Genomic DNA, 23,174 nt, shown 5'->3' with positions numbered 1-23,174 from the left:
TAGCACCAGGTATTACGTTCCACAGGACCTAAATTAGAACTTTTCATTTTGAGATTATGACAGCGCACTTGTGTTTGTGTTTCACCATTCAGTATCGGTCGTGTCTGCCAAATTAGACTACTACTACATGTACTTTCCCTGTCGTGATATCGTGCACGCGCAGACACCCACCGACTGTACAGTGGTGGTACCACACATACGTTCTGTCGCTTCATTACGCGCTTGCCTCATCTACTCACTCGTCGAGTTTATTACTGAGAAGTGAACCAGTGTGGTAACTGTATGCTGAAACGTGCGTGGACAGCTAACGGTGAAGCAGACGACTCAGAATGGCCGAAAATACTGAAATTCAGAGTAAGTGACAAAAGTTTTCGTCCTTATCTTTCATTGAATACGAGGAGTATGGGGATGGATGCCTCTCTGACATTTCAGTGTACAAAGGGATATTAATCTAAATATGTAGACATGGTATTTTGTGTCGCCGTTGATACGAACAGCTGTGGTTGCGACATCGACTCGGCTCGCTTGCTCGGAGTGCTGCCTCCGACCACACAAACAAAGGATTGAGAGGCGTTGGGCGTGGAAAACGAAAGGAGAGCATCGGGGAAGCCAAGGCGTGTCGCGGATAACTGTCTCCGCTCCACATATTCTAGATCGTTGTGAGGCCGCTACAGTAGTTTTACACTACACTTGACAATTCAAAGATTTTATCGCAAGTTCTCGTAATGACAAAAACGACGCAAAGTTGATCTCAGGCTTGTGTTCCGCATGTGAGACCAGAAAATCTTTTTTTTTTTTTTTTTTCCCACGAGAGAATCAAGTCAATTACTGTGATATATTCAGGCTCGAGATAACTGTACACTGTTAACTGTCATTCTGTTTCTAGTTCCACCATCGGTTGTTTTACAGATAGGCAAGGGAGGGCGTGTGTGTGTGTGTGTGTGTGTGTGTGTCTGGGGGGGGGGGGGGGTGGTAACCAGTCCAGTAGATAAAATATTTTCTCTTGAACTAGAAGGCCTGCTTTAATTCTGAAATATATGGTTTTTCATACTATTTGCTGGTCCATGGAAATGAAACAAACATTAGACCTGTCAAGTGGATCAATTCAATGTCTGAGTGATATAAATCATGATAGAAGGAGCTATACATAGAGCGAAATTGGTTTAATGAATTCAGTCAACCATTTATGTACAAAGAAAACACTTAATCATGCATACCAATCAGCAAATCCAAAGTGCAGTTAGGGTTAAAGGGAAGGTAAACTCAAAGAGCAATGTGGATTGAGTGAAAGCAGCAACATTAGTAGAACACATCAGTGAAAGTTTGAGAAAAATCGGACAATCGATGCAAAAGTTATGAATTTGTAAAGTTTTGGTGTTGGAAGCGCTGGATGAGGAGACTACTAGAGGATATGACGTATGAGTGGACAACAATACAAAGAAAATATAAAGGATATTCAACAAAAATTCACTTTTCTAGAATTATGAAAGAGCAGTGGACCAACCGCTTTCAGAAAGCAGGGGGAATAATTGCTACCCTTAACATATGTCAATATCTAGTTGATGGAATTTGTAATTTTCATGAAAAATGGATTTTTGTAGTATTTTCTTTATATTTTCTTGATATTGTAGTCCACTCATACGTCATAACATCTAGTAGTCTCCTCATCCAGAGGTTCCAACACCAAAACTTTAAAAATTCATAACTTTTGCATCGATTGTCCGATTTTCTTCAAACTTTCACTGATGTGTTCTACTAATGTTGCTGCTTTCACTCAATCCACATTGTTCTTGGGGTTTATCTTCCCTTTAAACCCAAGACTAGTAAATGATGCACTGGCATGTATGTTTTCATATCAATATAGTATTTATCAAAGATTTAACTTTGGTTTTTATTCCCCATTCTGCTGGTTTATGATGGCTTTTATTCAAAATAGCTTTGCCATAATTGTACTCTAATTGTCATGGAATGGGACACACCACTGCAAGTTTCCATTAAAGCAGGGCTAATTAAAGCAATGCTTTTGGAATAAATAGACAATAATACATTTTGAAAAAAAGAAAGAATAATACATTTTCTTCCATGGTTGAAATCTGTAAAAGGGAAATTCCAGACCTGTTAAAAGTTAGTCTGATAAAAAAGATATTTTCTTTTTTTATCATTACTATTGCAGATTTGATTATGATTTAAAGATGAGAATCAAGGAACAGTCTGCAAGAATCTTCAGCTTATGGAAGGAGGCAGACTTAACCAGAAAAAGAAGAATTAGAAGAAAGAAGTTATGAAATGTTGAAGTTATGTTGCTGATTTTCACAATAGGCCTATAATCTTTGAACAGTCAGTGTGAATATGCAAATGAGTGAGTTGATGTGATCCTGTACATGCAAGGCTGTGTACGTGGACTGCCATGGATTGATAGGTGCTGTAACACACCCATGAGTAGGCTTGTGCTGTCGCACAAGGCCCATTATGCTATCATCAGCCTGTTAACAGTTACTTTCAAATTGCATGCTGTGTGATTTGAGTGTCTCTTTTTCACACATTGGAGGTAACTTTTGTGCACACAAAGGACTGTGGTGGTTACTAAAGCCTCTGAGCTTTTACCAGAATTACATTGTGTTCTAAAAATCCCCTCATTAATGGCAGTCTTACATGACACTATGCTCCAAAATGAAGTGAATCAAGCATGTAACAATAGTCTTTCATGGGGTATTTTCTGGGATTTTTGAACAGGTAAAGAAACCAACAACAAATAAAAAGACTAGTTAATCCTCCTCCAAAAACTAAGTATATCAGTTACCAGGGGGAATGAGTGGGTGCTAGGAATGTTCAAACATTATAAGGTTTCTTTAAACTTTGCCAGTGGCTTACCAGTGGCAAAAAAAACAACAACAACAACAACAATGACAACAAAAACTAAGAAACCAAGTTTAAAAAGAATTTCCTTGAGGTGATGAAGTAAAACAGACTTCATTTCCTTCTGAAATATGTGATGTAAGTAGACATTAATTAGACTGATCATAAAAGAGAGTTCTTTACTATTAATTAATCATTGTTATACAGTTTAGGAAGAAACAACAAACACATGGCTTGCCAACTAAAGAGGTTTTCAATGTTTGTATGCATATATATTTGTTTCTATGTGAGAAAGAGATAGATATAGATAGAAAGAGAGAGAAAGAGAGAGCGAGCAAAAGATGGAGGGGTAGACAGACAAACAGATGTAACATGTAGGCATTTTGAGGGGAAAACCTGGTCTGATGTGGCTTCTATTTTGTGAGCACAACTACAGTCAAATACACACAGTATTACTGCCTGTTTTTGAAAATCCCTAATGTTATGATTCTGTATGATATGACTAGTGATAGAATAGAGGTTATGGCACATATTCTCAACTTCTGCCTAGTATCAGGTAAAAAAAAAAGCAGTGCAAGTCATACTGAGTTTTATCTATCCCTGTTTTTATTGTTTATAACAGTTTTCATGGAGCCATTTGGTATCAGGACCAAGTCATTAGCCTTATCAGCAAATCAATACATTTATGATGAATTTCATACATAGGTGCTGGCAATGATTATCCACAGTAACTCCTCATGGAAGTAATGCAATAAAGGCAATATAAGTTTATGGAAAACAACAGCAAAGCAAGGGTACATGATATAGAAATGGGTGCTGTGTTCACATATTACTGTAAATAAGAATGTGTACCCACTCACATGCAAAGCAAAGAAAAAAAATGATGCTGAAATTGGGAGACTAATCTCCTGAAGTAGATCAGTACCGACAGCACTTGAAACTTGCTGAAGTGCTATGAAAATGTGGAAATTAAGAATGGAGGTGTAGACAATCCTTACAATGTACAATAGTGAGAAAAGCATACTAGTGCAAACAACTGCAGGTATACAGCATATTGTTACATGGCACAGCATTTGGAATAGGCCGTTGATTTAATACTGCATTTAAACCAACAATGAAACTGAGGTCATATGACTCAATTTCAAGCTGCTTTTTTTTTTTTTTTTTTACCCCTCCTGCACACACACACAGATGTGGAAGAAACTTTAACCCGTTGAGGACGAGTCCTGAGTATACTCGGGCAGGTGTCTATGGGAAATGCGTGTTGTAGCAAAATCAAACCGTCCTCAACGGGTTAAAAGCTACAAGTACCCCTCCCATACTTATTTGAAAACAACATTGCCTACAAGAAGGGTGAATCATGCAGAATGGATAAGTAATTGCAACCAGTATAAAACCATGAAATATTGAAAGTCATATGAGACATGAGACAGCTTTCCTTTGCCCCCTTTTTACTGCTGGATGTCAGGTGCTCCATAATGGCATAATATTTCATTGGTCTTGAGAGCAGTATAGGGCATCAGTGTACTCAAAGAGTACCAGCATCTTTTGGGCACTTGCTGAACAAAGTGACGGTGCACAGAACTTCATTGAAACATGCACTGGCACGGTTTGACATGGGCTTCAGACATTGCTTGCTGTACAGAATCACTATTGATTTCATAACAGACTTGCATATAAAATGTCTGTCATTGACAGAAGCATCATGCAGTCATTCATTGTCTGTCTTTTTCAATACCTCTCCTCCACATAACTCTCTTTACGATGAGAGAGGTAATGATGTTCTCCCTATTGTTCCTTTTTGTTACAGATTTTTAACTCATATCTATGTTTTTTAGATTCTGCATGAATATGTAATAAGTGATTGATTGCTTAGCAAAATTTATGCACTAAGAATAAAGAGAAACAAAGTAGATTAGTGACCATTTGAATGTCAGTAATCAAACTTGTTTAATTAGGCACCCAGAAGCTTTGTCTCAGTCAGGTATTGTAACTACATTGTTGCAATTAAGTACCAGTAGTAAGAAATGTATATCTTTATGTGTATACACTGTATATGTTACACTATATGTCTGATTTTTCCTTAATAGTTCCATGTTTCCTGTTTTCATATCGCTCCTGCCGAAACATCTGCCAGTGATGTGTTTTTAGAAACATACAATTCTAACATTGACAAAAGTTGATTCTTCCAAACAAAGTCAACGAAAATCAATCCCCATATGTGACCGTGCACCACAAAACGAACAAAAAATCGCACACACTGATTTTGCGTGAGGACTGAAAATAGGTGAAATGGCTCAACCTAGCCGATCTTGACTTTTTCATATTTTTTGAAAGAGCAAGTATTCTTCTACCTTATGCTAAAATTTGGGATCATAAAACAGGCAGGAAAGTGTGTTATTTAGCAGTTTATCTCGAACATTTTTTGGTAGAATACTGTGATTGGATGTGTCTTTGGAGTCCAATTTTCATTTCTGAGAAACATTGCACACACTCTTCACTTTCAACTCTAATAACTTTTGAAAGGATGATGCTACTGCATTGAAAGTTGGCATCAATTATGGACATAGTGTGTTGATTAGGCATGCTCAATTTCAGTTCAATTTGATGATCCCTTTATTGTTGTTACTCCGGTGGTTTACTTCCTGTTTTTTGTCGCATTCATCGCACAGGCAGCGCAGCTTGGTCAAGATTAAACGCTTGAATACACACTGTACTTCAGAGCCTCTTTTCTTAGTTCACACTTTTCCTGAGAGTGTGCCTTCTTTCCAATATTTATATAGGTTAGGAGCATCCATTTGCATTAAGTTACATATCATTTTAAAGCTTAGAGTCTGCTCTTTCAGAATCTGCCCTTAACTAAAAATCCATGTCTGGCGACTTTTTGTGTGTTTTGTGGTGCAAGGTCACATATAGGAAGCCTTATTGCATAAATTCTGATGAAGACTGAAGCATACATTTGTTACGTAACTATCCAAGTAGGCTACTATCCAATATGATTTTTTTTTCACTGATCTGCTACTTCATTTCAAGGAAATTTGTTCATAATGTGAATGTATTAAACCTTTGTAGGCATTTTGTCCTTGTTATCACACAACCTTCTCTGTGCAATCTGAAATCTGACTTCCTCCTCTGAGTACCTCTGTTTGTACTCCTTGCCCCCCACCCCCCCCCCCCCTCCTTTCTGAGCTGCTTACATAGTCTTTTTGACTTTGCTGGAGGCTCCCTGGGGGAAAAAGTGATTATGTGTTCATGTTTTGACAACAGATTATTAAAGCATTTCTGGGTTATTGTTTTTTTCCACTTGAGATGCAAGTAACAAGTTGTATCTCCCTGATTGCGTCTGTACAACCTCCCTACCCAGATGTGTATGTCTGTAACTTGGTTCTTTCCTCCTTTCCCAACAAGTTCATTATACTACATCTTCCCCCTTCCCTTGGTATCTATTCTGCACAATTTCCTGATTCCTGATTTTCTACTCTTGTCACAACTCTGTACCCTTGAGAGCATTAAATCTCTGCCTGCCTAGATTTCAATGAATCATACTCCCAACAGTCGTTCATACTGACAAAGAAAAATCGCAACATCATGGTGAGAGTTGCTGGGCAACTGTACTAAGAGCCATGAAAACTTGTTAGAATCAGAGCATTTTACAGTAGCCGCAGTCAACCAAGATGTGTGTGCATTAGCATGCAATCTATCATTTAATTTTGTATAGGCCTACATGGGCATTCCTTTACACTTTGATTGGTCTTGAGAACTGACCAAAGAGTTGACCTTTTACCCTTTGTGCTCTGACAATATGATTTCCAATTTGTTTTTATCTGTTACATTGTTAACTGGTATTGTTACTGGGCACTCCTGCCATTTCAGGCAACTAATTGTCTCTTTATATCTAATTTTCTATGAGGTAATATAGTCGCTGGACATTCCTAACTTCAGTTGTGGCAAGAAATTTAAATTTTTAACCAAAGTACAGTGACTTTTTTAACCTCTGACCTATCACTTCTATACACTGTAGATCATCTTCATGCAACAATTGCATATTCATTTCCTCCCTTTTCCTGGACAGTCATTATCACCAGCAATTTCAGTGAGAAGTATAGCTGAAAAAAATATTTAACAAAAATACAATGACATTAGACCCTTTACCACTATCATTTCATGTTCATTTTTTTTTTAGCTCTGCTTTTCCTATAAAATTTACTGCCACTGTGTACTCCTAGATAAAGTTTCAGCTGAATATTGGGTTTTTAGCCTAATAGAAGAGACTTTTGATTGGAGGGATTTTGCTCAAACAGCATTTACACCATGTGTTGGATGCCTGGACCAGCTACCAAGAAAAGCCAAGGAAAAATTTTTCCTAAATCACTATTCATGATGCTCAATGCACGGACAGTTGAACAACAAGAAAACACTAGTTAGGGTCATACGCTGTTCCTAAACTTTAAGTTTAGGTCGAAAACTTAACTCTCGATGATTAGCTTGTAGTTTGGCATCGTGTGGATGCACTCGAAAGTTAGCAATCTTAAAGTTAATGATTAGAACCACGAGACAGTGACAGTGTGCAATGGTACTTTTAGCTGAAGACCCTATCTGTCACATGATTAGCAATTGACCAGTCAGATAGTTAAAGGGACTGTACAGTACTGGTTGAGGTGAGGATTTAGCTTTTAATGTTTTGCGACATATTTAGAAACCACTCTATGAAATGTTAAAGAGTATACAATTCTAATGGGAATCAAATGTTTATTTGATGAAAATCAGTTTGGAAATGACCAAGATATCTGAAAACAAAGTAAAACAAAGAGATTCAAATAAAAGTCATGGCCTGTCAATTTTATCAGAATCACTTTTTTGGATGTCTCGGCCATTTCAAGACCAATTTTCATCAAATAAACATTGAATCCTTCTTGAAATTACATTCTCTTTCATATTTCATCAGAGGTTTTTCATTATCTCACCAAAAAATGTTTTAAACCTGTCATTAGGTCTTGACCAAAACTATAGATCCCTTTAAGTAATTTTTAGGCATTCTATAATAAATATCAATGTTGCAATTTTCTCCCTTGTCAATGCACTTGTAATGTAGGGCCTGTTTATGACACTTGGTGAGATACACTTGGTAGGCCTAGACTATATGTGGGGCCATTTTTATCCTTTTTTTAAAACAACACTTCCCTTTGCACATTCCTGTCAAGATGTGTCTCATATTCAATTGTCTTCACAAACATCATGAGACAAATGTTGGGAATGTTCACTGAATTTTAAGCTCTCAGTTGCAGTGCTTGCATTAGTGATGCCATGTAAACTTTTGATTTTAACTTCCTTATTTTCATAGTGTGGCGGTGACCACCCAAATATGCCATATATACACACAGATGTAACTATACCTATCTTTTCCTTCTGTAGTAGAATCAATGATATATGAGTGGGTATAGATAACCAACTCTCACTCTCACTTCAGATGGGAAAAATTATAGAGTTGAGTTTGTACATTTTGCCTTTTGTGTGTGCACTTTGGAGTGCTTATACAGCTTCCACCATTCTTCTCTTCCACTTGTACTTCACACTAGCTTCCTTGTATATTTCAGAGTGTTCTGACCTTGTAATTCATGACTGCTTTGTGCTCTAGATCACAATTAAAAGTGTATTTCAAAGTGCATTTCCACACATTGTTCAATTTGACTTTAATAGACAGAATGAAATAAACCAGAGAAAATACTAAAGGCTTCATCGTAATCATATCTAAAATAAAGTTATAGAATTCAAAGTTTCAGATGTTCTTGTGAAATGATGATATTAGAAGCAACCACATGTTAGGCCAAGTAAAAAAAGAAACCAGTTTCTCGTCCTCGCGCCCATCGATTTTGGCCGCCGCATCGATTTTTTTACTATTTACTATTTTCAAAATGGCGCTGAAAATACCAAGAAATTCATAATTTTCGTCCCAGCCCGCTCCCCGCCCGCATCGATTTTCAGTTGCCGCATCGACTTTTTTGATATTTACTATTTTTCGGCCGCCGAAAAAAAAAATCGACAGTTCACCTACCAGTACCAATCGTGATGTATACGCCTTGCGTCCTCTACTTAGCTGTAGTATAGCTGTAGCTTCCGTAGTGCGTATGTAATAACGCATGCATTTCATACTGCGAGCTGGGCAAGAAGGAATGACCCACAAAGCAGTCGAACCACTGTAGTTGGAAGGGTGCGGGCGGGCTCGGGCCTGGGCTATGATGGATACAGCGCACTCGGTACGTCGTGAACGCGATAGCGGCAACATTTCTTCGAACAATCGCTGATATTCCACACATATTTCGCGCATTGTTCGTATTTTCCCCGTTTCTCATATTTTAAGCGGATGAATTGTACTGTACAAATGCTTGTGAGGATTGTATCGAGTTTGATGTTCATGTCATTGTGACTATGTGCATGTGTGTGCAGTGTCGAGGTACGGTGCCAGTGCACCGTGGCCGTGCCGGCCGCGTATGGCATGCGTGTCTGCTGCACTGTCTATAGGTGTCAGGGTCCCCATCCCCTGGCCTGTCAGATGTCTGCACGCACGCATGAACACAAGCATGCGAATGACGATTGTGTAGAAGCCCGTACACTCAGCTCTGTAACGTTACATCTGACGGCGATGACGGATTTGTTCTATTTTGAAGAGAAAATGAATGCGCTTTTCCAGCAAATGTAGATTTTTAAATGGGTGTATCCACAAAATAAATAACTTTTCCACGGATTCTGGTTTGTCTCGTATTTCTGCGGGATACATGTACTTTTCGTTACGATGTAAATTCAAGGACACGGCCGTGAGTCGTATCCCCTGTCGTGTGGTATGCAATATCATTCATCAAAATGTCTAGAACATGAAGAAACATCTTTAAAGGTTTAATTCTATAATGCCATATCAGCAAGTATCATTTTGACATCCATCTCTGCAATTGCACAAGCCAGTTTCCAATTGAATGTGCTACAATATATTTGTACTGTGAAGAGATGCATATATATACATACCAGCTGTGTGGACACAAAAAGTCACAGATACAAGGTGTACCAATGACAGATAAATCAGTGTTTTGAATATCATGGAATTTATTTCAGTCGTACATTGATATTTTGTTATACCTGTTTAAATTAATAGCACAACACATCAGAATTGCAAGCTTACACTGGTACCGGGTATCAGAAATGCCATTACAACACTAGGCCTAGATACCAGTATTAAGATGGTCATTTTCCCTTGACATCTGTAGTTGAAAGAAAAAGCACATATATTATTCAGCATGCATGAAGTTTCATTTCAAATATATCTATTTGTTTGAAAATGCACAGAGTGCAGGCAAGACATACACTTGGGACCCGGTCTCTCCTAACACAGCTACCAGAGTGATAGTCATTTCATAAATTGGATATAGACAATAGTAAAGCCCTCTCTCATTACCTTTCTCAAAATTACCGGACGAGAAACACATATTACTTCCATTTTGACAATCCTTGAAAAAATAGTAAGATATCAAATAGTAAGGACCTCCCTCATCGCCTTGCTCAAAAAACCCGGACGAGAAACTGCTTTCTTTTTTTACTTGGCCTTATGCAAATTAAATGATATAATGATGTTATGGCCTCACAAGTCTCACATTAACCAACACAGAAATCCTTGTTTAAGAAAATTATCCTCTGTGACATCAAATGAAATGGAAAACTTGTATCTGTTACATCAAATTTTAGTTACCACAGTATATTGAAGTGAACTAGCAATGATCACTGATGAGAATGGATTTTAGCTAGTATATTGTCAATCAAAATATTGCTTGTGTAATTTTTCTGCAAAACCAATGTGAGTGTTATTTGTCAAGACATCATTACCTCAGCTAATTTACTGATGTGGTAGCAACCAATACCACTATTTGATGAAGACGTACGAAATTTTCTTTTTTATGCTTGTTTTCATGGAAATTCAGTTTCAAACCCTGATAAAAACAGATATAATGTCTGCCTTTACATCTACTAAAACACTGAGCTCAACTGGTACATTCACAGATTCACATGGTGTGCAATTCCATGCTGTGTTATATTGACATAAAATCCCTGAAATGGCCAGGAGCCCAAGCTGAAAATGTTATGGAATTCTAATTTGTCACACATATTTTCCACATAATGTTCACAGTATGCCAGGTAGCAGGAGTGTTGATGTCATATATTCACAGATTTCCATGTTGTTCATGTGCAGAAGATGTCATGAAAATCATTTTGTGTGTATGTGTGTGTGTGTGTGTGTGTGTGTGTGTATGATTTAGACACTATACCCTTCCCCCCCCAAAAAAAAAACAACAACAACAAAAAACAACCCAACAACAACAACATTTTGATAGCACAGCAATGTAGCATAACAAATCAAGTTTCATTTGAAACGTGCAAGTATTTCTCTTGATATCATTTTTTTTTTAAAGAATTTAGTGCAAATTTGCATGTCAATGAATGGAAGACCAGTGAGGTGATGTCATCACCCTATGTGATAGCATGTTTGGTTACTCCAATTGTCTAAATATATTGCTGAAATCATTTGAAACTTTGAATTCCACTACTTTTCCTAGTTTAGGACCAATTTTGGATAGATTTGTACAAATTTTGTATTTGTTTGGTTTTCCTGTATATCCGATATTAAAGCAATTAGGTATGGTATGAAATAGCATGTGAAATCCATAGAAAAAACTCTACTGTATATACTTAAGGGCAAAATCATAAGCTTGATACAATAATATTTCAACTGCATTAAAATAATCCTGAGGATGCTTAGGTTGCAGAAAAGCATGGATAAACTGAATGGATTATCATTTATTAATCTAGACTGGAAAAGAATTGAGGTTATTATTATTGTTATTGTTATTATTATTTCATTATTATTATTATTATTATTAGTATTATTATTATTATTATTAGTATTATTATTATTATTATTATTATTATTATTATTATTATTATTATTATTATTATTATTATCATTATTATTATTATCATTATTATTATTATCATCATTATTATTATCATTTATTCGGCTTTCATTCACAAATATCAATTACATTTTCAAAATCAGAGCATACACTGGAGAGGTAAGGGTGCACCAGGTTGGGCAGGATATAATGATTTATGAATATACAAAGAAGTAGACTGCAGGAAAGTAAAAAAAGCTGCATCCCAAATATTTGACCCTTTGAGGTAAGTAAGCCTGCCTTAAAGACCCATTGCATTTAATTTATGTTTGAGATGTAGTCAAGCTATTTAGTTTGAATACAAAGATAGCATGGATTTATGGTGCATGTGAGCTTGGTGTTGCAAGTAACTTGAGATTTATTACTGTCGGTCGATCTGGCTTATATGTGTAATAGCATCTGGCTGACCCCATAAAACTGGAGGAATAAAAGAATTAAAACAGGTACATGCCATCACATAAGGGTGCGCTTAATCGCAGTGTGTGAGGATGGAATCAGCATTTTAAAACCCTGATCAAAAACGCTGTTCTCGGGATACTGTTTATGCTCATTTTCTTTTGAGCTCGAGGAGGAGTGTTTGCGGTTGCTTCATCAGATCAAGTTTGGGCACACTCTTTTTTGTGGAAGTTCTGAATTGAGTGTGTGTGTTGTTCATGTTTCGACTATCTACGCATTTAGTATGTCTCTGTTAATGCAGTTTTAACTCTTGCTGAAGTGGCAAATGTCATAGTAACGACAAGAGTCCAGCTTCCTTTTGGGCTGTTACTATAGGAAGTTTCTATGCTAGCAAGACTTGCTACTAGTATCCTAACATCTTTTTATGAAATGGGGCCCTCATGTTTATTGATGTGCTGTTACTGCTTTATGCATGATTGTCACAAAATGGAGTGTGTGATCTGTATGCTAGGACATGCAATTGCTGTAAAATTAATATACTTGTCTGATTGCTCTCATATGAATGAATTATATAAAAACAAATCTGTGAATACTCAACATGATTGAAAGAGCACTGGGTGTGTTTCCAAATTATGGGCCTATACAATAATTGTGTAGCTGTTTGACAGGTGATAACACATCTGAGGCAGGGATTGGTAGGCGTACACAGTAATGGACTTCATAGCAACTGGGCAGTGCAGATGGCTTGATATGTACAGTATTCTGAAAGAGGAAGGAGTTTGAAACTGATATTGGTGATGGTTTTACCGTAACATGAAGAAGTAAATTGAGCGGAAATGGAATGAAAATGTTTTGGAAAGTGAGAATCTCACCTGGAATCATCTGTGTAGTAGGCTTTGCTGAAATGAAGTGATTTTGTAACAAAATACCTACTTGACCATAAAAAAAAAAATTGTAAAAAGATAACATTTCACTCACTACTTTGTCTTGCACAGATTTTTCCTGGTGATGGTAATACAAAAATGAAACTCTAATTGACTCAGAAAAAAGGTTTTTGTACAACTATGGCCTTTTCAAGGCTCTCACATGATTACATTGATTTTATGATCATGTCTCAGGCAGTCAAGTCATATTTTCAAAACAAAGTTTATTGCTCTCATCAGAGGATTTCTTTCCTGCAAATTTCTTCTCAGGAAATTATGTTCTAGTATGTATACTGGGTTTAAATTGCAAAGGTGCTAGAGGCTTCAACCCTTTCCTGTATTTTTTTCTGTACAATGTACTTGGCTTACATTTACATTTGTGCCAATTAGAGTTTGGGACATAGCCAGCAAAGGCAAAGGTCACTGAACTTTGAAGAAAAATTTTATTTTCCAGCCATAAAGTTGGTAAATAACCTTTTATTGTGATATGATTTGGTATGATTATCAGAAATTAAAAAAAAAGAAAGTTATTTGCATTTAATGATAGGATAAAAGGTCAAGGGAAAGTAACTGTACTAAAGCTAGGAAAATATGAAAATAAATGAAAAGGGAGATACTTCCTTTGTGGAAAAAAAAGGTTATAGGTTCAGTCCTCATGGTCATTTATCACAACACACCACCACTGTCTTAAAATTTAGAACTACTATTACCAATTCAAATTGTTTGAGTGATAACACCATGTTGTGTGCCACTAAACATACTATGTAGCAATGCTTACAAAGCTTACAAAGGTGAGATTCTGGGATGTTTCAGTTTTTTCTGTCATTTTAGCAGCATCTCATACACAGAACATTATTATTTTTTTTTTTAGGTTGGGCTGCAGGGATAAAGTGTCAATTTACCCCCATGTACACCCCCCCCCCCCCCCCTCCCTTTAGACAGGAATGATCTTACGGCTGAACCTGCAGAAAGTTATGGATGTTATTATTCCTCCTGATTTTTTTATTATTTTTTTTAAAGACTCATGTGGGGGGGGGGGAGCCATCATATCCTACAATGAGAACAATTACAAGGACATTTAAAATATCAAAAAAATGCCAGTAAAGGCAAAAATGGAGGACAATCAGAAATGAAGGCGTACTTTCACATTTGAAAAAGCAATATTCTGGATTTCTGCTTGACATTATGATAGATGCAGTGTCATTGAATATTAGAGAGCCTAGTATAAAGATGAAAGCTACATGTTGACTTGTTTTGTTATAGGCTGTGTAATGTTCAATAGTGTAATGTGTGTGTGCTACCACTTGTCAAGAAATTATCAATCACCTCTCTCAAAACAAGAGTAGATATTTGTTTGTAGGTTGTCAGATTTATTATGGGATAACGCCCAATGCTGGCAGTGGCATGCCTTAATGAATGCATGAATCAACGTGAGTTCAAGTGATGTAATTTGTAGTCTTTCTTTACAAATGGGTGGGATTCTTTTCACCTTAGTAGTCTCGGGCAAAGGATATCCTTTTTTTCCAGTGTAGGAACCTTGTCAACTCTTTTCCCTGCACTTTCACTGGAATAGACCAGATGAGCCATTAATTTCAAGCATTGAAAAGAAGATAATCTGGAGATGTACAGCTGCAGTTCAAACATGGCTCCTGATTTTCAGTAAGATAGATGCCATGATTTTATATGGAATTGATAATTCTATAATAAAAAAAGTGATGCAGTGTTAGCTTGGAAACGAGACAGATGGGGAATACATGGAGAGAGCAAACCTAGTACCCTTTCTCCAGATAAAGACAAAAAACAAGCAAACACACACACACACACACACACACACAATGCCAATTCAGCCTGCAATCCAGACTACCCATAGTGCAAATTGTGCAAATTCATTGGACAACCAGGGTGAGTCTAAGAGCAAGAAGTTGGAGTAAGAGAGGTAAGGGAACATCTCAGTGGTAAAGCTATGCAATAAATTATCGCTCCATCTTTTACTTGTCTATTTATTTATTTGGAATTATCATATATCAAACGGTTTATTTGTGTGTCAGATTTCTGTCATGGAGAATAACTTTATGTCTGAGACCAGTTTCATTGACTGTTCCATCCTATCCTATGATACTCTTATCAATTTCTATACAGAAGTTATGATATCCCTTTAAACTGTAAATTGACAAACACGTGTTCAGAATATATAGCTGATAAGCTGTGTGAAGATTTTAACCAATCACATAATCTTTACATCTCCCTGTGGTGGTGATCCACAATTACAGTAATTTCAGTAAGACAGAAAAAAAAAATAATAGTGATGAGGTCATTGAATTTGATAAAAGTCCTGATTAAATAATCTACTTTGTAAAGCAATCTACCTAGTTATAGCTTTTTAATTGCATCATAGCTCCATATTATGATTTCTTCAGCCACTTGAAGTTTCCCATTAGTGGTATTAGAGGTTAATGGTTGAAATGTGTCTTATACAGACAACAGTACTGGCAAGCTTTACTTTCTATTGAAGCTGCAGTGCATTATTTACCTTTCCTTTTGATAAGAACAATGAGAGGAGAAACTTTCACACCCATTGTTTTCAAATCATGTACTTTCACAACTTCCCCTTTAAAGATCTGCCTTTGTGATCTTGATGTCACCAAATTTAAGCATGAAGTTGACTGTCCGGAAAGAAAGTTGTGATCCAAAGGAACAATGAATACAATCACATAAAGAAGAAGAGGTCTGTGAGATAGTTCCATGGAAATAGTATCAGGCCAGTGATATGATAGCTTGTCTTCCATCATGTTATCTGATATGTTTTGCAGGGATTTGTTCATATGTTTATATGTTTATTTGTAGTTGTTGTTTTTTTTTACTTTTTGTATCAAAGAAACTTTGTGGCAAAATTTTCAAGTAAGTTCAAAAATGGAACAGGGTGAAATAAAAGAGTGACTGGGATCACTATAAGGATAAAAAAAAAGAACGAAAAGATTTTGCATTTTGCTCTGCAGCGCAACAGCTGCAGTGATGAATAAATAAGAGTTATTTTGCAGAACTGGGCATAAACATCTGTAGTTATTGTAATCACTATTAATAATAATATTAATAATAGTGATTACAATAACAAAAATGATTTGTGATAATAATGATAACAATAAATCTGACAACTACTGTCCTTGTTCTACTGAAGAATCTAATTTCATCTGAACTTAATTGCAATCAAATTCAGTCACTTACTCTGGTTCTCTTCCTTGGCAGGATTGAAAGTTCTGAGTGTTGGATTTGACAAAATTGACTCACATACTACATCATGATTACATAAACTTCCTAGGCCTATGTTGCTATCTTTCTCTCATTTATATTCTTTTTATCAAATGTCTTGGTGGTGATAAATCATAATGACTCAAGCCCCATTTTAGCAGAGCCTATCAAACCAGAATTAATGTAACAATGTACAGGCAATATTTTTTTTGGTGCTGTTCGTTATTCCGAAGGTTCGCTATTCCGAAGGTTCGTTATTCCGAAGGGTCGTTAATCCGAAACACGCAAATTCCCTATACCTAGAGGTTCGTTAATCCGAAAATGAAAAAGGGTTCGTTAATCCGAAAATTTGTGGCATTATTCCGAAGGTTCGTTACTCCGAAGATTGGTTAATCCGAAAATGAAATTTGGAACAATGAACCTTCGGAATAACGAATCTTAGGAATAAAGAGCCTTCGGAATAACGAACCTTCGGAATAACGAGCTGTAACCATATTTTTTTACCCTACTTGTTAAAGCAGTCCCCCCAAAATGTTGCTTAGACATTGTCGCAGTAGTTCTTGCCAAATTATACCTGAGTCAGCTAGGGTAATTTCTCCAATATTACCCGGACATCCCTTCTGTTAAAATGAGGGATTTAAGATTATGCCATCTTCTTGAAAATATTCATTTGCTATCTCCTCAGACATGAGTGATGAGATCCAGGTTCTTTTAACATCCTGTGCCATCTATGTTGCTAGCATTTATTACAGTATACATGATTATATATACAGATTTAGAATATGCAATTGAGAACAGCACCAACATTTACTGTACTCCTTGATTCACACATATCACAGGACTTAGAATGTAGATGAGAAAAGTGGCTAGGGAAAAATCTTAGGCTGAGGATAATAGTAGGCAAAGATGTGAAAAGGAAAGAAAAGAAAGGCCAAAACAGTGAGAAAGGGTCTGCACTAAATTTACGGATACTCACACAAGCTGAAGTAGTCACGGATATACCTGTAACAACTGATGCATCAGAAATCCACACTTGATGTTTTCAGACCTTACTTTACTTCATATTCATCTTGCCCAGTGAAAACAAAAAGTCAGCATTACTTCTCTCATAAATTCTGACAGTAAATAGATTTGTTTTTCCTGTCCAAGTACACACACACACTAAACTGGCTTGTGATGCAGACATCTATTATCCACATGAAAACTCAAATATCATCACATTCTGTAATCTGAAATGATTAAATTGTAACAAGTATGTCTGTCACACACATGCACAAAGAAGAAAAATGGGGGGGGGGGGCAGAGAGGAATTTGACTTACAGTTCTGGAGCTGAATCTTGTAAACTGCTCTTTGTTTGAGTGATTCTGTTGTTGAAAGATACACAATAACCTGAAAGGGTCCAGTAAAAAAAAAAAAAAAAAAAAAAAAAAAAAAAAAAAAAATAGCTTGAGAGGTAAAACCATGTATTATTGCTAATTTGGAGTGAAATGCATAATGCAGTTTAATGGCGTGAATACCAGTTGTTTTTGAAGGACTGGAGTAAGTGATCATGAAAAAAGGGAGTGAAATCAGATGTTGAAAGGCAAGCTTTTCATGATTTAGTAGATGAGCAAATTTTTTTAATTTTTTTTTTATTTTTATTCTTATTTATTATTATTATTATTTTTTTTTTTGGGGGGGGGTCGATATAAAGCTCCAATTCAGTTGTATTGTATTTCAAAAGATTGTGTACAAACAGTTATAGGAGGGATGATTTTATTATAATATATAGAGCAGTATATAACACAAACTGTAGGAATGACTAAAGTGTGTATATCTTTAGCTCTGCTGTTTATTCAGTTATACTTACATTTGGAATTCTAATATCATTGTGTGATATCTATATTGTATTATATTTAGTATTGTCATGAAGGAGTAGTGCAGGTCCTCTCCTAATCTCTTTCTTCCACTCAAGTGTCATCATGTACAGACAATTTGCAAACTAGACACTAGCCATTCTTGCCTGTGAAGCTGATATCATTTGATCCTGCTTGTGTCATTCACTTATCATGTTTGTATTACTCACTTCATTATCTGTCCATTGTCATTGTATTACTAACACTCCATTGGCCTCATTGGATGCAGTGTTTAGCCATGTTTTACTTTCATGCTGATACACTGTGTACATAGTCTGTGGTCTGCCATGCCAGTGTACACCATATAATATGAATAGAATATACCTGTGTTTCTTAGGTTAAATTTATGCTGATATAAGTTCATTTTAGCGGTTTTTTTTTTCTTTTCGTCCTGAAACAGCCGTTCATGTATCATGTTTGTGTGTAAGTGTACTTGTATACATGTATATATTTGTGTAACTGTCAATTGTGGTGTGATGGACCGGGTCCACTGTATTTCTTTCCTTGTACTTACCTGCCTGTGGGCAGGTAGTATCCTAGGAATATTCATCACATGCTTTAATTTGCAATTGAAATAAAGTATGTTATATATATATATATCATCCCTTCTCCTGCATATTAATTGTATTTTTCTGTGATTTGAAGTAGTTGGAACCAGTAGTGTTCACAGAATTGTGTTAGAATGTATTTTTGTGAATATGGAACTCTGTGGAAGTAAAAATAAAACTAATGTAATGAATGCTATCAAATGATAAAGACAATTTTGAGATCATTTGCTCTGATTTTTAGAATAGAAGTTTATCTGTTGGAAATTCATCTGAAGGCTATATCATTGACAGTTGAAAAGTCTGGAGGTACTATTGTATTGAGTGTAATACCAATTTCAGCCACTATGATTCTTATTCATTTTTGAATGCCAATTTCTAATAAGGAGCTAGGCCCTATATCATGCATTTACTGCCACCTCGAATAAAGACCATGGAAGTATTTGTCATGATTTGCGAAAATTGTGAATACACAGCAAAAATGTTCCCCTTTAAGGTAAATTTTGTGCTCAAGGTATGTTACTTTCCAAAATGACATAAGGTTAAAAGACAATTTCCCTTTAACATGAATACAGACTCCTCTATATGTTGTCAATGTTGTACATGGCAGACCTCTTTAGACAATCTAATACATCCGCTAGATGCAGTGGGCAGAACCTGTTTGCCAATTATGCATGTGTCACTAACTGTCGTACTGAGTAACCTTTCATGGAAAGCACTATAGTTGTGTAACAAGGAAGAACAAATTTGACAACAACTTACTTGCATCGAGTGTTGGCATAGTTTTTATTCATCATGTTCATTTGTGAATAATCTTGTTTGAAGTGACATCTGATATTTGTGACCCGCTACAACAAAAAGGTCCTAAAGTCGCGCAAGGTCGAAGCCATGAAAATCGAGTTTGAAGTCAGAGCATTAAAATTGGTCAAAACTTATGATTTTTTGATTTTGATATATTATTGGAGTCTAACATGTCTTCTATCATCTGTCGAAATTTTGAAGCAAAATGATCAAAGGAAAGACCAAAAAATAGCGTTATTCTGAGCCATGTTTTTTGGCGTTTCAACGAAGCAGAAACTGGTTCGAAAATTTGGATTGAGCGCCACAGATACGTAGGTTCCGCCCCTAACAACGACCAGAGTGATCTCATTGGTCAGTTTGCTGCTTGCTGCTAACCGAAGCGTGAAGCTCGCACGCTGCCCAGTCGACTGGTGCGTGCGGGCGGGGTGCGCTATGCTCAGCCGCTTCTCACATCCTGGTCACTGATTGGTTGGTGAGGAGACCGGCGACGCTGATGTGCTTGAATGAACTCTTCATGGGTTGCTAGGACTTACCTTCTACTGTCCAGAGGTGAAAACTGACTTGCGTGTCCGTTGATCGCGATTGCGTCGAAAGGAAGACTTTTAGGGCGGTTTCCTCGAAACAGTGATTTTCCAGACGTCTCGACATGCTCTCTTTTAAACATCGATATCTCCGCAGCCGATTATTTTTATAAAATGTGTTATATATCAATCTAAAGCAGGAAGATTAGGGGATTATATCGTGCAATTTTCAAATAATCGACCTCGCCCGACTTTAGGATCATTTTGTTGTAGCGGGTCACATTTGTTTAGATCCTTTTCTGGCCATTGCATTAGTCAGTTATTATAGAGGAAAGCATATCAATAAAAAAACAAATATACTCAGCTAATAAAGACTTCTTGTATTCTGTTATTTTCACTTGTATAGTTATACTCTCAAAAACTTGTTTTTTATACTACATTCTTCCTGGTTAGGAGCCTACTTCTTGTGAACAGTGAACAGGCTAGATGTTACTTGTATGTCAAACCCCACAGCACCAAGACAAGCCAAAGCCAAAGATTATTGCTCAATGCGCAATTCTTCAATATCTTGTTTTTACTGTAGGCCCTGCTTGTATGTTCATCAGAGCACTTTAGAATGAATTCTATTATCTCCATCATCATTAAGATAGATGTTGCTTCTATCATTGTCACCTCTGTAGTTTGCTCGACAGTGAAATTCATGCATTCACTTCAAGGTCAGCTGTGATGGAACAAACTGAAATTGTGCAGTTTGGAAGTGCAACATGAAAATCACATACTGGATGCAACATTCACTCTATATATAGCACTTCTTGTGAAATCTGATGGCCGGCTGAGAAGTCAGTTTACAGTGTAAGTCTTGCAACACACAAAACTTCATGCCAAAATAGAGAACAGAATACTGATGGTGGTAGTTAATAACCAGAAAGGTACTTATGCCGTAGAATGTCTTGGCACTGATGTCCTTCTTGCTCCCAACTATTAAATGGTGTATGCAAGGATGAAAGGAACCCTGATATATAGGTAGCTCCATTTGAATGAAACCGCACAATTTACATCTCTTCACTCAGAATTTTTCATTCATTCATCTTTATGCTTATAAAACATTGAGCAACCTGTATGTAGATGCACAGTTTCTATGTCAACAAGTGAAATGGCAGAAGTGTTCTGTTCCACCTGATTGTGACCTTCATGACCCTTTGTGATTTGCCAGAGTTTTTGGGTCGCACAAGTTTCAGGTGTCAGTTGCTGGAATGTGAGAAAGACCCTCCTTGGGGGCATGGAAGGAGAGAAAAGAAAACAGTTTGTAGAATGTTTTAGCATCTCCATTTCTCATTTTCTCTCCCTGTCTCCCCCTCCCTCCTGTTACTCTACCTTCTCTTTCTTTACAGTCTCTGCTGCTTAACCAGGGCAGTTATGTGGGAATATGGTAAGGTTTATATGTATGTCCCAATTAAGCAACAGTCCTGAATAAAAAGCTCAGATGTTATTGTCAGCTGTGCAAGGTCCATACACAGCTCTGTACATGATGCTTTAACTTGTGTACACATGTATGAACAAGATCAGAGTATGTGTGTGATATGGATGCATTTCGCACAATTCTTTACACCAGTTTCAATGGTTTAAGTGCCTGAACAACATTCAGGTAAGGCTTAGCCTTTTGTCAAGGCCCTCTCGCTGTATGACGGCTATAGGCCTAATGGGCGAGCGAAGTGAGCCCAGCCCAGGGGCAGATCCAGGAATTCCGTAAAGGGGGGGGGGGGGGGGGGATGCAAACAATATTTCTGGTGTTACTTCCGGGTTTCATCTCATTTTTTTTCTTTTTATTTCTTTTGTTTTAACTACAAATAAAGAGGCCCAGTGCGCCCCCCCCCCCTGGATCCACCACTGCAGCCGAGTGTGACAGCGTGAGGGACTTTTGAGATCTGCTTCACACATTATCATTAATGACTTTGATTGACATAGTTGACCCCTACTGAATGTCATATTAATGGGTTCTGATCAATCAATGGAATGGTGCGCTCCCCACATCCTTCGTCTTGGCGTTGTCCGGCCTGTTCACATGCATGACTGACCACCAGTGGAGGTATGTGGCATGCATTTGCCGTATGCAAATTGGGCAAGGGCAGACAGACACGCTGATTGGTTGATTTTTACTCCCCAATCCGGAGAGCAAAAATCGGCAATTCAAAGAGCTAATATAAAGATGCGAATCAGATCTCAAAAGGACCTCATGCTGCCCAACTCAGCTGAGCTTGCTTCGCTTGCCCCCATATGCTCACCACCATACAGCAAGAGGGCCTTGGTGAAAGGCTGGGTAAGACTGGGCAACAGGCCAGCAGATTCTTTCAGGTGATGTGAAGGGGTCACACTTGTAAATATAATGGAATATCCCTGACCGCATCACAAAATCGTACCAAAGATACTAAAAAGAAAAAAATTAATTAGAAATCAGAAAGGGCAGTTTGTCTAAAACTGAATAGCTGCAGATATTGAGTTTGAAATCCTCCACAAACTGCATTTTGGTAGGAAGATGAAAGCTTTTCTCATGGAATTTGGAGGGACTATACTGTAAAAGTGTATATTTTCGCGCAACTAATTTTTCGTGCTCGGCCGGATAAGAAGAGTTTCGCGAGTTTGTTTTTGATTCTGCAGTATAAAAGACACCAACTACAGGAACATATGGCAAGCAAAAATATGCGCATGCTTTTAATTTCACACTAGTTTGAAAATTTCAACACCGCGAAAATTTCCACTTTTACAGGATTTGATTGGGTGCATGTACAGAAAATATGTGATTTTTTTTAGTAAAAAGAACTCATGGTCTGGCTTTGCGAACCCTTGGACAGAGTGTGAGCTGGAGAACCCCCCTTGGAAATATGATGGATGAAAGGATATATTTCACCTTTTCAGGTTACCGAAGATGAAAGACCTCATTTCTCCTAGCTATTTTACAGAATTTTTTTAATTTGGAATTTAACACACGTCTCTATGGGG

General features: G+C 37.0%; 1 protein-coding gene across 1 annotated transcript in view; it reads left to right on the top strand.

Moving 5' to 3' along the window:
- The first annotated feature begins 234 nt into the window (after positions 1 to 234).
- LOC140244968 (uncharacterized) overlaps positions 235 to 23,174 on the top strand; it is a 76,651-nt gene continuing 53,711 nt past the window's right edge. Inside the window, exon 1 of the mRNA XM_072324575.1 lies at positions 235 to 354. Coding sequence (XP_072180676.1) covers positions 330 to 354 — 25 coding nt within the window. The 5' untranslated portion in view covers positions 235 to 329. The remainder of the gene's footprint in view (positions 355 to 23,174) is intronic.

This window comes from Diadema setosum, chromosome 21, assembly GCF_964275005.1.
Source record: "Diadema setosum chromosome 21, eeDiaSeto1, whole genome shotgun sequence".
Classification (NCBI taxonomy): Eukaryota; Metazoa; Echinodermata; class Echinoidea; order Diadematoida; family Diadematidae; genus Diadema; species Diadema setosum.
Note: the sequence above shows the minus strand (reverse complement) of the source record. Positions and strands in the feature narration are given on the sequence as shown.